Below are 19,406 nucleotides of genomic sequence, written 5' to 3'. Positions count from 1 at the left end.
TATCATTTGATTTTGCCATTTGATTAAGGACTTTCCGTTTTGAATTTTCTTCGGAGTTCAGTTTTTTTGTGATTTTACTTTTTCCTCCAACAAACAAAATCATTATGATATAGACAATAAAGGAGAGGTGAAAGATAACCAATTAAGAATTGAATGCTTCTTTTTGTAAATTTATTGGGGTGTAAAAGCGTTGACCGAAGTACATTTTGTATGAAGCGCGGAAGCGCTTCATTCTAAAAATATACGCACGGTCAACGCTTTTACAACCCTATAAAGTTACAAAAAGAAGCATTCAATACTTATAATTACATTTTTTAGCTATAATCATGAAAACACGAATTTTATATATTTTATTATTTAATTCACCTGTGCACTTTATTGTTGGAGCACGTGTTATCATGAATGAAAAGTTGTATTGAGCAATGCAACTGCTTACGGAATAACACGTGATGTGCATTTAGCCAATCAGAATAAAATATTATAATGAAACATAAACTATGAAAGCGGCTTTAAGGAAGCAGGATTGTCATGTTTTAGATTTTTTGTCAGGTTTCGGAATCCTCTGGTTTTATCCATTTGAATTTAGCCGGTGACCCCCAATTTTCTTTTTGTAAATCTTTTACATGTTTAATGATAAGCCATCTGTAAAAGTCTTATAAAATTTTAATTACTTTTTTAACAGTTTTTGAGAACTTCAACTTGTCAATGATAAAGCTATGAAAAGTCAAGAGAAAATATTTTCCTGCCAAAATTTCAATAGCTAATATCTCTAAAACAAGCACGGTGAACTATATTTATTTTGCTCTTTGGATTCTTTTATTAATCTCCTATCTATTTAAACTTAGTGTTTTGAAAAGTTAATTACTTTGAAACTGAGAAGCGAACTCCCTTAAACACAAACAAAACAACTATTTTATTCAGATTGATTGTCTCATAAGAATTTGGCTTCTTTGTTTGACTTACTGACAATGACCGTGAAAAGATTTAAAAATCGAAACATATTTCAGCTTTATAAACAACCCCTTTTATCAAAACAAAACGAAAAACACGTTTTTTTAAATTCAGATATAGCATAAAAAATTACAACTGTCTACCTATTATTTTTGTAATGATTATCTTTAAATAAGTAATTTGAATTCCATTCCTTCATATAATCTTTAACTATCAGTTTATTAACACTAGTGTTATGGTTAGTATTGTGATACCGCACAAAAATAAGATCAAGTCAAATATATTGAAATCCTGCCGAAATTTTCGTTTAGATATTTAGCTTTTATCTGACAGCCGTTTCTATTTAAAATAACATACATCGGTACGGATTGTTAAGATCACTGCCAATATAAAATGATATCTTGACACAGTAAACAATGATTTTGTCTTGATTCCAATCACACATGTTTTATCATTACGTGATGTATAGGTGGTGCTAATTTAAGTAAAAAGGAAAAACACAATAAAAAACAGTCAATAGTACAAAAAAATCTCAGAAGCTGGTATGTGTGCAATATATTGTCGCCCAACCTACTTACTTAAGATAATGATCGGTAAAATGTTCAACGTGCCAATACATTAACTTAGAAAGATTGCACCTACTCAAATAAGATATATATACATCCAAATATTATGGTAGAAATAGTTATGACTCCAAATGTTATTTTTTCACCCATAGAGCCAATATTGAAAGGTTGAACAAACCTTTATCTAGGAATTCATATATTACCAATATTCACCAAATATCAGTAACATTGATGCAAGCTAACAATACAAAAAAAAACAGAAGATGTGGTATGATTGCCAATGAGACAACTCTGCACAAGAGACCAAATGACACAGAAATTAACAATTATAGGTCACCGTACGGCCTTCAGCAACGAGCAAAGCCCATACCGCATAGTCAGCTATAAACGGTTCCGAAATGACTTGATGCAAGCTAACAAAAGCTAATAAAAAGTTTGATTTTAATTTCCAAACTAACTTTTAATCTATCGTACAAAACTTAAATTTTTGGTTCATTTTAAAACGTTTTAAATTTCTTTTGAGGTAGTATTGGGTAATCATCAGTATATGTAAACACCATCGCAAATCAAACCATTCTTAATAAAGGCTACAGTAGTATACCGCTGTTCGAAATTCATAAATCGATTGAGAAAAAAACAAATCCGCGTTACAAACTAAAACGGAGAGAGCACACACCAAACCTAAGAGGAGAAAAGCATGGTTTAAAACTTTATTTAACAACTTTTTAACAGGGGCATGCACCTGGTACAAATATTACCCCTAGCAAGAGTATGAAAAAACATGACTGAAATCGACACTATATAATATATGTTCCAATTATCGGTACCACAATCTCATCCTTATTACCTGAAATATAAACGACTGAAATAGACTTATCACCAGGTTTGTACTTACATGCATGACCAATAATAATTATTAAAGGTACCAGGCTTATCTTTTAATACATCAGAAATAAGACTACATAAGATTCATCAATGACGCTCAGATCAAAATAGTTAGAAAGCCAAAACAAGTACAAAGTTGAAGAGCATTTATGATCTAAAATTCAAAAAAATGTGCCAAATACGGTTAAGGTAATCTATGTCTGGGATATAAATTACCGGTACCAGATGTGGCAAATGATCTTCTTACCCTTCCGGAATATATGAGAGCCCCGGTTTTGGCTGTGTTCGTGTTGATCGATCTTAAGTTTTCCATGTTGTGTTTATGTATAATGTTTTTTTTTTCTTTTGATTGTTCTTTTTGTTTTCATCCCACGGAATTGTTAGTTTGTTTTCGTCTTGTGAGTTCGAATATTACCTTCGTACTTCTTGCCCTTTTTTTAAGGTCACCATCATGAATTGTTTAACCGATTCAATGTATCTGTGTATCGACTAGATAATATCAAGTTCTGTCGCTCTTAACTTTAAATATGTACCAGTAAAATCGTCTGATCGGTTGCGTCCTTTTGCCTTTTGGGATATTTTGAATAAGCGTGGATCCAAATGGCGGCTGATACATGTAAATCTGGAGACGCACCTGTCCTCACTCAGTTTGGAGTTCATGGGATTCACTACGGTTTTGTATTTGGGTTGTTCACACAATGTTGTTGATATAACGAAACTATGAACCATTGCCTTACATGTGGGAGGTGTAGCTAGCTATTAAACCAGGGTTCTTTCCCTTTCTTTGGAAAATGTCCCAAAGCAGGAAATAGAAGATGCCTTTCACTTGTTACATAGCGTCTGCTTTGATGAACTTCCCATTTTAATTTGCCTTCAAGATTGTTATTTTTATACCATTTTGCGTCTATTTTTTTGGCAAATGAATCCACAAAACAAGTAGCTGACAGACATGAATAGGATTGCAATATTTTTAACATTCAACCCAAACGTTTATATACGCGATAAAAAACGATAAAAACTCTAGTCAACAAACGATTTTAACGATAAGACAGAAAGGGTATGAAAGACATTTTCCACAATGAATAGCTGGGACAGTACATATAACGAAACATGATAACGCCACATCGTGATAGTCAGTGCAATTGTTACAAAGTACCTGACGTATACAAAAAATATAAGAAAACAATTACTTAAGGATAAGGATAGATAATAGACCAAGACTTGTCTTGGTATGTGATTATTATCTTCCCTTTATTATAATTTGACGTCAGAGTATAAAAAAAGTCATATAATTATGAGAACAAATTAACTTGATAATGAATTCGTAATCAGTTTTAAGTTTACATAATTATATCTTACAACTATAAACACAGCAAGTGGTTCCCTGTCAGACTGCTCATACAAAACTATAAATCGTCGTTAGGGTTGATAATACGTGCGCCATTGTGTTATCGACAGGAAACAGAGATACTAACTGATTGAAATCAGTAAATGCAGGGATTTTTGACGTATCAAACTTAGTGCTTATACTAACAAACTGTTGAATAAATTATCCTAATGTCATTTTTACCAGGTTCTTACGTCTGATGAAACTGGTGCACCTGATAGACAGAAAGGCTTTTAATCAAAGAGGTGTACGCACCTGTGAAAGATAATAACTGTACTGGAAGTATATATGTATAGAAAAGTTGAAATTGAAACAGAACCTCTCATAAAGATAACAAATATATAGGTGTTATGTTGTCTCCCCTTGTTGATTAATCTTATTAAATAAATGTTTAGACTTCCTACATATTCCTTTCTTGTTTACATCCTTCTGACAAAGTGATACATTTACCAATCACTATCATAATACTGATTGCACCATGACACTGACTGCCCATGCAGGTGTCAATCATAATGGCAAACACTTAGTTAAAGAGGTTCATTTGTAACAGTTATAAAAGTAACTTAAAATCCTATATTTTCAATTTTCAGACTCTTTCAATTTCAACTGGAATTTGTTGCGACTGTCATACAAATGAGAGGTTTAGCTAATTATAAAACCAGAATCCACCATTTTCTACTGAAGAAAATGCCTGTACCAAGTCAGGAATATGACAGTTGTCATTCCTTTGATGAGTTTGAGCTTTTGATTTTGCCTTTTGATTAAGGACTTTAAACACTAGTATAGAAGCTCCATGGACATATATATCTACTAAATACATCTCTAGCTTACCGTTAATGAAATATATTAAAATTGTTCTTTGTTGCAATGTTGAAGGGATTTGTTCTAATGCTAACATTAATTTCATGTCCCTCTGGTATCTTTCGTTTCTCTAGCATATGCACTGTTTTCATATGGATTTGTTTATCTCAAATTTACCCCAATTCTTCTATCTGTGATATCTCGTTAAAGTTTACAATTGTTTCATTAAACAAATTACCCATCAGACGTCTAAGCAAAACCCTGGTGCAAAGAAACAGTAGTCCATCAATGGGAGCAAGGATTTACAAAATCTTAGGGGTTCTGAAACAAGATATATTTCAACAGTGTCAATAACAACAAGTTTCTACTGATACAGGCAGCTGAAGCGGTATGTCATAATAATTCTTGTTGTCAGACACATCAATATCAAACATATATTTTTAGATGGTAATTAAAACAAATATGTAATTCAAATAGTTAGAGAACAGATGTTATTAATACAAATACAAATATTAGGCATTAGAAGCACGGGTAAAGTACATAATGTTCTCTGCGTATGACGTCTGCTAATACGAATTCGTCAGATATTTGGAGTTTTACATCACGTAGAACGTTAAACATAAATGCTGTTTGAATTTGCTGTTTTTAACTTTTTGCAAAATTATAGAATTGCCCCCACAGAACTATGAATAAGCAAATAGCTAAAGTCAACGTCGAATCTCTGCCTTTTGCTATTTTGCACTTTTTCGTTGGCTCACATCGGCGCAAAATGTTTTATTTCTTTATTTCATTGTTAGGAAGACTTTTATTGATTTTTAATACTTTGAATTGTTTTGGTGTTGGTCGTCTCAAGTCATACCCCTGTTGTTGACAGTCTTGTCCACTTCGATTTTATATTTATAACAAGTTCATCTGAATACACAAAAGATCAGGTACCAGTAGAATTCCAGGTTAACTAGGTTTAATCTCATATAGTTAAATAGAACCACATTTGTACTGTTATCCAAATTTTTACACGCATATTCCTGCATCACGTCCATATTGATATGTTGGCAAGATTATGATATTCACTGACTTTTCTCATGATGTCTACAAAATGATATCTAATGCAATTGTACTTATTGCTATTTTAATCTTTGAAATTATGATTCACTTTTTGTTAATATTGTTTGTTTCTCATTGGTTTGTGATTTATGAACCGATCTCATTAGTCAAATTCCTTTAGTTCCTTTCACAGTGTGTTTTAATGTTCTGGTGTTGGCCACAGACCACAATTAATTCCTCTTTTAGTTATCTATAACGTTTCGGTATCTTTAATGATTTTCTCTTTTCTTTGCTACACTTAAGTGTTAATTCTTACATTTTACCTATGATATATTCAGAAAGTTTCAATTTTGGTTAGAAAGTTTTGTCATGTTGTATTGTATAGCTTTTCTTTCCGTCTTTGTGCATTTTTAGATTGATATATTTTGAAATATTTGGTGTACAAACTAAAATTATATACTGCTTTAAATGTGTTAATTCAATTTTTATTAATGTATGCCATGTTTTATTGTATAATCGCTTAGTATCTTCTCCCATTTTCTTATCAACGACTTTGTACTTCAGCTCATTGTTAGTAACCATTAGAAACTTGGCTGTTGCTACAGAAGAAAGACCATAGTTCTTCAACGTTATAGTGTTATGTTTCTCAATATGAAAATGCTGTACATTGTTTTAAGGATGAAAATATTAATTCCATTTTTTTTTATTGATGTAAGATATTTGGAATATGAACTGACCCGAATTGCAACATCTTCAATGTATGATGCTCAGTTTTAATTTAGAAATGCCTCGCACTATTTGCTTTATTGCAATTACAAGCATAAATAAAAAACAATAATATCATTATTTCTTTAATACATTGTTTGCAACAATTTTAACATTCCCAAGTGGACGGGTTAGACGATAGTGTCGACCCATCACTTTGAAGTGATAATTTTGTGCAAATTGTAAATTTTATACATTTTTTTAACAAGTTATCACCATTTTGAAACGCTCATTTTTTTCTGTGGAGATACAAGATTATTCTCAATTTTTTCTATTTTTATAAATATTCAAGTTGCAGCAAATGAGGGCACCACATTGGGTTAGATTTTATTTATTTGTTTTCTGATACCATATAGCAAACAAGACAGTGATAAGCAAAATCAAAGACAGTGTGCTTGTTTGCATCTTATTATTTGAGGGTGTGTTGTGTACAGATGTCGTACAACATCACGAGCGTCCACAACATAAACAGATAGATGGAAAATGGTCAGTTGACCCCTTTAGGAGTTATTGACCTTTATAGTCAATTTTTAACCATTTTTCGTAAATCTTAGTAATCTTTTACAAAAATCTTCTCCTCTGAAACTACTGGGCCAAATTAATCCAAACTTGGCCACAATCATCTTTGGGATATCTAGTTTAAAAAATGTGTGGCGTGACCCGGCCAACCAACCAAGATGGCCGCCATGGCTAAAAATAGAACATAGGGGTAAAATGCAGTTTTTGGCTTATAACTCAAAAACCAAAGCATTTAGAGCAAATCTGACAAGCAGTAAAAGTGTTTATCAGGTCAAGATCTATCTGTCCTGAAATTTTCAGATGAATCGGACAACCTGTTGTTGGGTTGCTGCCCCTGAATTGGTAATTTTAAGGAAATTTTGCTGTTTTTGGTTATTATCCTGAATATTATTATAGATAGAGATAAACTGTAAACAGCAATAATGTTCAGCAAAGTAAGATTTACAAATAAGTCAGCATGACCAAAATGGTCAGTTGACCCCTGAAGGAGTTATTGCCCTTTATAGTCAATTTTTAACCATTTTTTCGTAAATCTTAGTAATCTTTTACAAAAATCTTCTTCTCTGAAACTACTGGGCCAAATTAAACTAAACTTTGCCACAATCATCATTGGGGTAATTTGTCTAAAAAATGTGTGGCGTGACCTGGCCAATCAACCAAAATGGCTGCCACGGCTAATAATAGAACATAGGGGTAAAATGCAGTTTTTGGCTTATAACTCAAAAACCGAAGCATTAAGAGAAAATCTGACAGGGTTTAATTGTTTATCAGGTCAAGATCTATCTGCCCTGATGTTTTCACATGGATCGGACAACCCGTTGTTAGGTTACTGTCCTGAATTGGTAATTTTAAGGAAATTTTGCCGTTTTTTGTTATTATCTTGAATATTATTATAGATCGAGATAAACTGTATACAGCAATAACGTTCAGCAAAATAAGATCTACAAATAAGTTTGCATGACCAAAATAGTCAATTGACCCCCTAAGGAGTTATTGCCCTTTATAGTTAATTTTTAACATTTTTCATAAATTTTTGTAAATTTGTAGAAAATATTTTCCACTGTAATTACTGGGCCAAGTTCATTATAGACAGAGATAATTGTAGCAACAAGAATGTTCAGTAAAGTAAGATCTACAAACACATCACTATCACCAAAACACAATTATGTCATGAATTTATCCGTGTCCATTATTTAATATGCACAAGACCAAGGTGAGCGACACAGGCTCTTTAGAGCCTCTAGTTCTTCTTCTAACATTTCATGGACCATCGAAAATTTATATTTGTCATCTGTACTGCACGACACATCAAGAAACAATTGATTCATTGAGATATATCAATAAGAAAACATGAGATTTTAGACAGCCATGAAAATAAGACTGAACAGCAGGGATTTTGATAGAAATAACATCAATGAAGATGAAAGCAGTAAAATAAATACAATTTTTTGCACAGTAAAATTTAATAATAGCTAATCCAAATTTCAACTTAGGTAAAAAAAAAAAACACGCTTTTGATAATTATTTCCTCACAAACATGTTTTTCAAAAGGAAAAGACAGAGCACTTTTAAAATTCTCAACCTTGAAGAATAAAAAAAAAGACATATGCGTTGTGGTATTATTCTCTGAATTTCGAGTCATTACTGTTAACAGTCTTGATCACTAAGTATATGTTTGCTTGTTTTATTTTTGATGATTAAACTACATTTAATACAAGACAGATAAGGTAGTTGTAGAATTTTAAGAGAACAAGCTTTAGTTTAATACAAAGTTTAATATATAATTTAATACATAAGGAAACTAAGATTACTATCCAGCTATTGAGACATCTGGTTTTGCATCATGTTTGAACTAAAAATTAAATAACACAAATTTCAAACTCCGAGGAAATTCAAAACGGAAAGTCCGAAATCAAATTGCTAAATCAAAAGCTTAATTATATAAAAAAAAAAAGATGTGGTATAATTGCCAATGAGACCGTACCGTACGGCCTTTAACAGTGAAAAGCCCATCCCGCATAGTCAGCTATTAAATCCCCCGAAATAACAATGTAAAACAATTCAAACGAGAAAACTTACGGCCTTATTTATATAAAAACATGAACGAAAAACAAATATGTAACACATAAACAAACGACAACCACTGAATTACAGGCTCCTGACTTGGGACAGGCACATACGTAAAGTGGGTGTGTTAAACACACCAAACGAATATATAACAACTGTCATACTCCTGCACAGGGTTATCTCATACTCTCTTTATGAAGTATAAATATCGTAGTCTTAGAAGAAATAGTCTATTTATTTGTTAGACTTAGGCTTTGAAAGAACTAAATAAAGATACTAGACTTATAGTAAAGTATACCAATCCGCGTTTCGTATCCATAACACATATTAGGGGCGATCGAATAAAAAAGCAGGTAAAGGTATCAAAAAAAAAAAAAAAATACAAAAAAGAATAAAATACCAAACAAAAACGAAAATTCCTTTAACAAATTGCAAAATCAAAAGCTCAAACACTTCAAACGAATCGAAAATAATTGTTACATTTTAGACTAAAGACAGATATTCCTTTATGTAGAGCTGGAAGGATTAAACCTGCTGCCCTATCTATTGGTAGCTAAACATCTCACTTATATGACAGTCGTAAAATTTCTATATTAACAGCTATGTCTGAGTATAACAAACAGACATAATAGGTGAAAATAGGAAGATTAAACCAAAAAAACGAAGATGTATAGCATTGAACACGCCCAAAAAACCCAACACCCCCCCCCCCCAAAAAAAAACCCAACCCAACAAAGGTGTCAAATCTGGCGATCTGTACACGGGAATAGAAAAACCAGTGTTTCGAAAAATTTCCTTTAGTTTCTGTTTTGCTACTTAGCAATAAAGTGTCTTATTGTTGATGTACAATTTGTCTATTGTTTTCCTTTACCTATATGTTAATTTCTGATTTTGCTTTTATACAGTGTAATTGTATTTTAATAAAGATAGCATGCTCCTGTGGTAACATCAGATGGTTTTCTTTTTTTCTTTTTCCCTTTCTGATGTATAGAACACCAGCACAGTAGTCAGCATTTTGGTGTTGACATGAATATCAATTATTTGGTCATTTTATAAATTTCTTGTTTTAAGTATGAATATTTCGAAATACTAAGGATTTTCTTATCCCAGGCACAGATTACCTTAGTCGTATTTGGCACAACTTTTGGAATTTTGGGTCTTCAATGCTCTTTAACCTTGTGCTTGTTTGGCTTAATAACTATTTTGTTCTAAGCGTTACGGATGAGTCTTATGTAGACGAAATGCAGGTCTGGTGTATTAAATTATAATCCTGGTACCTTTGATAACTATTTACAATATTTTTTTCCTTTTCCTTAACATGAAGTTTTTGTCCATTGTCTGATTTTGCTTCCTTCGTTTGGGTATATAAATGATAATTAATTCCCAAATATTATCTAATGTGATTAACAGTGTGATTTGAACATAGCCATACTGACCGTATGTATAAATATATTTATGCACATATATATATATAACCATTATAATCTATCTGATTCATAGCCAAGTTCCTTATGTTACATCTAGATTGACGTTTCCTATATTTTTTGTCGGTTTTCTTGTGAGTCGGATTTGCATTTTTTTGTTTTTGTTTTAAAGATGTACTGGGAGATCACCTGAGATCACTTAATGTTTTAATTGGGTTCGTGTTGCTTAATCAGTCTTTTAGTTTTCTATGTTCTGATTTGTGTACTGTACTTTGTAAATTATAAAGGATCATAAAGCAGCTATTTCTTTTATTTGATTTTTAGTTTTAAGCAACTATATCATATATGCACAGGATTATTTTGTTTATACCAATTGAGTTAGAAGAAAACCGACATGGTATGAAAATGCAAACCTATTCATTATAAAAAAATTTACATGGGAAAATATAAAAGTAACTTTTTTTGACGTTGATAAATTCGTATGACGTACAGTTTATATAATTCGTATGTGGTGTCTTGTCGTAAATTCATGTGAGGTGTTCGTTGTTCTTCTGTGGTTTACATGTTGCAATTTACTATTATATTATTTATTTGTGTATTTCTCTGTCCTGAATGTTTTTGTGTTTATTTGTTCAGTATTCCTGTCATGTAATGTTGTCATTTTAGCGCAATTTTTAACATTGCCATAAAGGGCGAGGTTTGGCTAATTATAAAACCAAGTTTAACCCACCATTTCTTTTCTTAAAATGTTCTGTACTAAGTAAGAAACTTGGCAGTTGTTATCAATAGTCCGTAGTAATATGTATGTTGGAGTTTGTTTTTGTTGCAGTTCAGTGTTTCTGTTGTTCCGTTGTTTTCTCCTTTTGAATTTTCCATTGGTTTTAGTTTGTAACCAGGATTTGTTTTTGCGTTATCGATGTATAACTATTGAACAGGGTATACTACTGTTGCCTTTGTTTATGAATTCGAATGTCCCTTTTGGTATTTTTCACCGATATGAATTGCGTTAGCATTGTTATTTGTAATCAGCTGTGTGCTATTTATATTGCTTAATATCACTATTTTATTAATAACATTAACAAACAAAACAATAAAAACAATCGTTTTATTCTTGCTTAAATTACTTGTTTGCAACAATTATAACATGTATATACAATAAAATATCAACAAATATTCGAAATTGGACGGTTAGACGATAGGGTTGATCTAACACTTCCAATATATACACACAGACAGATTCACATTATATACATTTGTTGTTTACTTTTCTGTGCTGTACGAGACATCAATAAATGATTGATTGATTGAAATACAATGTAAATCAATAAAAACAAATAACACATTTTGAGACAGCCATTAAAATATGAAAGAACAGCATGAACTGTGATAGAAATAACATAATGAAAACTGAAAGCGGTAAAGCAAATATAATTTTTGCACAGTAAATTCAGAACCGCTAAACGTTTTGAACAACCATTATCTTCTTACTAAAACACTTTTTATTCAAAGAATCATGACGAACATTTTTTTTTAAATGCTGTTTTATTTATCTTAACCTTGAAATATTTATAGAAACTGCAAAAACCTTAACCTGAATTCATGGTTACCGATAACAATGAACATACAAGGCACGTTTAAAACGTTTGATAAATCCAAAAATTTGAAACTAAGTTTTGAAATGCAAATTTAATAATAATGATTAAACAAGAATGTGTCCAAAGTACACTGATGCCCCACTCGCACTATCATTTTCCATGTTCAATGGACCGTGAAATTGGATAAAAAATATAATTGGGCATTAAAATTAGAAAGATAATATCATAGGGAACATGTGTACTAAGTTTCAAGTTGATTGGACTTCAACTTCATCAAAAACTACCTTGACCAAAAACTTTAACCTGAAGCGGGACAGACGGACGAACGAACGGACGAACAGACGGACGGACGAACGAACGAACGGACGCACAGACCAGAAAACATAATGCCCCCTTCTATCGTAGGTGGGGCATAAAAAAAACCCCCAAATTATCACATCAATTGGATGTCTTATCTTCACATATTCACAATCTTTTTGGAAGACAAATTATAACTAAAATTTTCAAACGGCTCGTATATATATTTTCGGATGAATATATCATCTGAACCGTATGACACTGTGCCTGCGTATCATAAATTGTTGACACAGATATATGTCTTGTCGTTGTGATAATATACAAACTTAAACAACAACAGACCCCGACGGCTCCGTAAATATCACACCCAAATTCTAGTATCGCTTTCGCAATTTTTGTCGCAGGTGAGACAGAGAACTTGGATACCAAAGAAAACCACTCTCACTCACATTATACAAGAATAAAATGTTATTTACTGCCTAAAATGCTACCTGAGTAAAACAATAATAAATAACAAAACAAATAAAAAATATATACACATCATTTAGCACTCAGTACTGTAAATAAGCTGTATAGGGTCACCAATGAAAGAAGGATACGATTTTGGGCTACATTGGCATCCACATTTTAATTCATTCAAAATTTCTGTTGCAAAATTGAAAGATGAATACATATATACTTTAATAATCAATCTATATTTATTTTTATGGAGGTGTCTTTTTACGGAGAATACAGCCATGAAATGATAGAAATATCAAGTAAAGTGACCCCGCCTGCACACAATCTTGATATTTAACTTTTGCATGTTAACAAAACAAAATATAGCACACTTTCGTTAAAAATATATAAACGCAGGAAGAGCATTTTCGATATGAAAAGTAATTTTAGTCTTTGATATCGATTTTTTGTTTTGCAAAAAAAATAAAGAAAAAACGAATATGTAATGCATAAACAAACGACAACCACTGAATTACAGGCTCCTTATATCATGTTCTCAGATATCATCTCCCAATTTAAAAAAATCACGAAAAATTGAACCTATTATGTGTTGCTCTCCTAGCTATAAAATGTATCCAAAATCAAAGATGTGGAACATATTCTATCATAATCATTTGGTAACTAATGCAATTAGTGTCTCTTCCATGCCTGTCTTGAACATAAAAACTAAACTACATATAAAATAAACAATACTCCTAATGCTCCGGTTAATAACACATATAGGAAAATCATAGAACTACATTTATCATAAAACACTGTCAAACATTCAAACACACTATCCACACTCATCTGTCTCCACACTTGTTTGTTTGCAAAAAAAAAAAAAAAAAAAAAAAAAAAAAAAAAACCATCCAGCAATTTCCCTAATGATACATATTTAATGATGCCACAGTAAAATTGGTATTGTATTAAAAGAAAAGTTTGCGATTTAAGAAAAACATATGTCTATGAAGTATAAAATTATTTCAAATAACGGAATTAAATTTTTCATTTTTGGTGAAATTAACTATTTACCTATTTCTCTGGGTTTTATTTAGCTCTAAATGTGTAATTCATTATTATATAATCGATAGACTGCAATGAGGCGGCACACGCCCAACTAAAATTATATTATTACCCAAGTTGTTTTCATCAAAGAACAAAAACGTTAAAAACTATCAACCAATAAAATCTGTTAAAAATATGATTATTTTAATGTCACATTTGATACCTTGAATTATTCCGTAAATTTATTTTTCAAACGGAAATATAGTAAGATACCGAAAATATTTAAATATAGAGATATGTTTGTTAAGCCTCTTTCTGTTTGCAATCTATTTGATAAATAAAAAAAATGATCATTTATAACTGATCAAAGCTTTGGACGAACTCATAACATGCAAACTTTTCCTATCATCCTTCAATGGTAGAAACTAAGATATATTTCTTTCGTTTACTGAGTACAATGTTAACTGTTGAAATAAACATATTCATTGAAGCACATGTATATATATAAGAAAACGATCACGGCGAATACTGGCCAATCAAATTGTAAAAGTAAGATCTCTACTTCATTTTTGGAATACAATGACATGGTGTAAATTGTAATACCTTATTTGTTGTCACCCGCCGAAAACATTTCAATATATGTTTAAATTCCAGTTCTTTATTTTTTTCTCAATTACACAAAGGGTAATATGTGTATCTAATTCATGCTTTGTCTAAGCTGCCAGGGGAAGGGAAAATATTACTTTAAAACAGATACAGACAAAACTTCCATATATATTACACGATAAATTTCCTTTGTTAACACTTTAATGTCATAACTAAAAATAAAACGTCACGACATGTTCACATGATTGAAATGCTTCATAATGTAAATGTATTTCCAGGCGTTTTGGTTTCCAATCTGTAGTAGGCGATGTTTATTATATACGCACGATTAAGATATTTAGCTTTTTACTCAATATAAATTTCTCTAAGCATTATATTTACTAGTATATATTGGACATTGGTGTAACATTATCTCAATTATAATATATAAATAAGTTTAGTATTAGATACAATTCTTGTGATATAAGATACAATAGAGGTATTTGATATACATATATAAAAGTTGGAATAATGTGCTTTTCATGCCCTATGAAAGAAACGTCACGATTTTCATATATATGAGAGTTTTTGTGGCAGATATCTATTTGCATTAAATTGTGGACGGATTATAAATCCTTAGAAAAAACCCTCAAAGGCACAGATTTATAAAGTAATACAAAATTCAGTTCGATAACAGACTATAATATGTATTTTGAGAAAGACTAAAAATAGCTGTCATTTAATGACACCAACTAAAACCGCCATGGAAATGTTCAAAACTAAAGCAACAGAGTAAGGAAATCTTAAGTTTCCTCTATAAATCACAGACTATAAATTACACGTTTGTCATGTCTTATTTGTCATTATATTTTTTCAATAACCTTTTCACAAATTGTTTGTGAAATCGAAAATTCACAACCATATATCACAATTTATCTGTCCATATATTGGCAGTTTTAGATTCTAATATACAACCCGCATACCAAGCACATTATCAGCAATCAATGACTTTGGTCCTACATTTCTACACAAAACAAGATATTATGTCGTTGTTTCGTCATCACGTGCCCGAGTTAACCAATCATTTGACTGTTCTCCACAAATACTAACTGTTATGGTGTCACGTGTTAGTGACGGTATTGTTATTGCACGTGGCTGTCTGCCCGTTGAGCTTTTTACCATACCAGTATTTTTCACTGACTGTGAGTGTCTATTAGAAATGAGCGATAATCTATCGTCTGTTTTGGGAACACTGTTACTGCTGCTTTCTGATGTAGACAGAGGAACATCAATATTATCTAGATCTAAGTAATTTCTGTCTACTGACAACAGTTGTTCTAGTTGGAGACGCAGTTCACAAAATAATGGTCTGTCCTTTGGATTTTCCAACCAACATTGTCTCATTATAGCATATCTGTAAGAAAAACAGGTAAATTAAATAACACTAGTGAATACAACTCAACCTTAATTGGGAGTTGTTTTTCCAAACGAGGGAGAAGTTATCAGATGAACAATTAAAATGGGTTGAACATACGGCACACAAATACACAAACAGACAAAACAGCAGTTAAAAAACACTGCATGCAAAAACAAAATTGAGCAGTCGTGACGATTCTAGTATATTCAGTACCAGAATATATCAAAGAAGTTATTCTTACTAAAAAGTCTTTGCTTTTACTTCTATGTACCGCGAACAGAGAGAAGCATAGAATTCCTGTCGGTGATCGAACACACGACCTTCCAAAGAATATAGGAAAGTAATCTAACGACGAGATAATATCGGCGGATATTAGGTAAATATGAATTGGCTATCGATAATATTTTAAGAGAAAACAACTACACAAGGTGCAATGCATGTTAGAATGAAATTCAAAACAGTGTAGCTGTGGCCATTGATTGACACATTAAAATCATCTATTGACTTGGACAATTTACGTGAACGTTTGTCTGTAACGACCACTGTTCACGACGTACCTACGATAGACATTTAAACTGTGGGGTCACCAAAGGTTTCTTAACGCCTTTAATTATAAAATAATTCGAACAATTAATCAGGAATAACCTTGTGTTTTGATTTATATAATTGATATAAATCAAAATATCGTGTTATTTCTGATTAATTTTTCGAATTACTTTATTTAGGTGTTGAGAACCTTTGGTGATCCCATAGTTTAAGTGTCTTTAAAAAGTACATAGTGAGCATTGGTCGTTACATACAAACGTTCACCTAAATTGTCCCAGTCAATGGTTGATTTCAATGTGTCAATCAATGGCCACAGCTACACTGTTTTGAATTTCATTCTATATAGGCACCAATCTTTTATGAAGACGGTCTGTTTACTTCAATAGTTCTTTTAGTTTGTATGTGTCGTAGGGTTGCTTTATAATCAACGTAGAGCCCACAACTCCCTTTTTTGCCGTAGTTTTAAAAACAATACAAAAACACAGCATCACAAGAAAAATAGATAACAGTAACTTTATATTATATATATATATTTAAGAAAATTGTCTCATAAAAATTCTGAAAGTGATTTTTCTTTCTTTCTTTGTATGCATCAAAAGTTATCAAAATATTGTTTTACTTTTTAAACTTCAATCATTATAAATCCCGAAGCCAAGTTACGTAGAAGAAGTGGATAAGATAGATGTGCTAATTAGTCTATTAAAATATGACGCCTTTTTCATTGCTGTAATTTTATACGTAATGGTTAATTTAGATAAACTTTATTTTTGCAAGAGGTGTAGGATCATTTGTTGTTTTAGCTTATCAAATTTATTAAGATAAAGCTCTGATTTACTGAGGAAGATGCTATCTGCTTCAAAGTGGCTCTACTTACTCCTATGTACCGAATCTAATTGTACCGTATGTCTGCAGAATACTTGTGTTCTCGAATCTAATTGTACCGTATGTCTGCAGAAAACTTGTTTTCTCAGTCATTTATTTTACTGAAAGCTTAATTTTATCTTATTCTAAAATCCACAGTTGGTACTTTGCAGCAAAAATGATTTGACACTATTTTATCTTTTGTGTAAACTTAAACCATGATAATATCAAAAATATCTATCTAAGATAATCTGTCAGAAATTTATCAAAACATCTACTTTATATACTGTGCATGCCATACAAACATTAGCTGAAGTTTTTAGTTCGATGTTCTTCATTGGATCAACAAAGTCTGGTTTTATGCAAGATTAACTATCTGATGAAACTTATTAAGATAAGGAATAAATAAAGAAATATCTAAAACGAAAAAAATGTTTATCAATATTCTTTAATCACCTTTAAAAAGTGCTCGTTAAAGTTTCTCAACCAGAAAAAATACATGTTTTTCTAGAGTCAGTTTCATGACTGCTGCGTTTTGACATAATATTTTGATATGAAAATCTTCTGTTTAAGATCAAAACGCGACGAAATTAAACCTTGCTATGGATATATCTCCCAAGACTGGAAACTTAGATCCTGCAGAGTTATGTTTTAAATGTCTACTTTAATTACAAAATGAATACACTGATTGCATTTCAAGCTACAAGTCTTCAAAGAAAAGGAATTCGGATTGTAACCGTACCACTGTTTTCACATAAACAAGACATTTCTTTTAACAAATCAAGATTTCAGTAATAACATTCGTGTTAATGTAAAATGTTTTAAATATAGGAATAAACGATCTTTGAAATCAAAAGGTTTATTTAGTATGAATTTAATTTTTTTTAAAAAGGCAACAGTAGTTCATATTTCCGAGTAGTATATAAGCTTACAGTTCATCAGAGGAATTTCCAGGCTTCTCCATTCGATATCCATTTGCCAATACATAATAGAGGTCTGCCAAGGCTGTATGAGGGTACGGTGATCCTCCTACAAAAACGCATGATAAATATAGTGTGCATCAATATCAGCCCAGAATGTAAACGGACAATAAATATGATTTGCATAATATCGGCCACAAATTTAATTATATTTTTTATATATATAAATCATATATTGCATAATAGACACTTTATATTCATTAAATTTTCCTATATAGAACAAAATTGTCAGAGTATGAAAGGAAAAGCTTAAGCGATCGTAGACCTTCAATTGTCAAAGTATTTGACTGTGTTTTTAATTTGTAAATTGCAACCCGATAAAACCAAACACATTCGATGATAATAGTACATGTTGATAATTGGAGTTCAATTCAAAGCAAGCATTACAGCTGTTTTGAGTTCTAAGTGTTTCAGGTCCCTTTTGGTCATGTAGCTTTTCATGTGGTTTAGTCTTAAAAACATCATTGCATTTGGTTTATTCACAGAAGTCCTCAAAGTAGGCACACATTACTTAAGTGTTTGTAATGAATGTTTTAATCTTGATGGAAACGAACAATTTTGATACAGAGTATTAGGAAGTAGATCTTTTCAAGGGAAATAACTCTTATAAATTACTTTGATTTGATTTAATATGTTTCATTGTTGTATTCCAATCGTCTCAGTAACAATGATTATTGTACTTCTGTATCAAACGAATATTTTTAAAGCGTTGATGAAAGTATGTATTAAAAACGCATTATTGATTGATAAAATCATCTGCCGTAACCCATGTATATCCCGGTTACAATTGAAGCAAGAATAACAGGCGTTTTGACTTACCCATAGTAACTATTTCATACAACAGTATACCAAATGACCAAACATCACTCTGCGTTGTAAATACACGATCACGTAATGATTCGATAGCCATCCATTTTAATGGTAATTTACCACTGGTAACTTTGTGATATTGGTTATCATTGAAAATGTCTCTAGAAAGTCCAAAATCACAAACTTTAACAACTTTATCATAATCAAGTAGGACATTCCTGGCTGCTAAATCTCGATGTACATATTTCTTTTCTGCTAAATATTGCTGGAAGAAAAAATAAAATTTTGCTACAAAAAATTTAAATCAAAGGAAATATTAAAAACAAATGATACATAAAAGATGTTTACCATAAGGACATAAAATGAACGGCATTTTGTAATTAAAACTATTTATTCTTTCAAAAGTTCTCACCCTATTACT

At 31.3% G+C, this 19,406-nt stretch overlaps 1 protein-coding gene across 4 annotated transcripts in view; it reads right to left on the bottom strand.

The window, feature by feature from the left end:
• Window positions 1-11,496: 11,496 nt before the first annotated feature.
• The window catches only part of LOC143068793 (uncharacterized), a 73,557-nt gene continuing 65,647 nt past the window's right edge, over window positions 11,497-19,406 (bottom strand). For all 4 annotated transcript variants that reach the window (XM_076243092.1, XM_076243094.1, XM_076243093.1 and 1 more), the window contains 3 exons: window positions 18,995-19,250; window positions 18,128-18,224; window positions 11,497-15,785 (listed from right to left, as the gene is read on the bottom strand). In XM_076243092.1, coding sequence (XP_076099207.1) covers window positions 15,413-15,785; window positions 18,128-18,224; window positions 18,995-19,250 — 726 coding nt within the window. In that variant the 3' untranslated portion in view covers window positions 11,497-15,412. The remainder of the gene's footprint in view (window positions 15,786-18,127; window positions 18,225-18,994; window positions 19,251-19,406) is intronic.

The sequence above is a fragment of the Mytilus galloprovincialis genome, chromosome 3 (assembly GCF_965363235.1).
Source record: "Mytilus galloprovincialis chromosome 3, xbMytGall1.hap1.1, whole genome shotgun sequence".
Lineage (NCBI taxonomy): Eukaryota > Metazoa > Mollusca > Bivalvia > Mytilida > Mytilidae > Mytilus > Mytilus galloprovincialis.
Note: the sequence above shows the minus strand (reverse complement) of the source record. Positions and strands in the feature narration are given on the sequence as shown.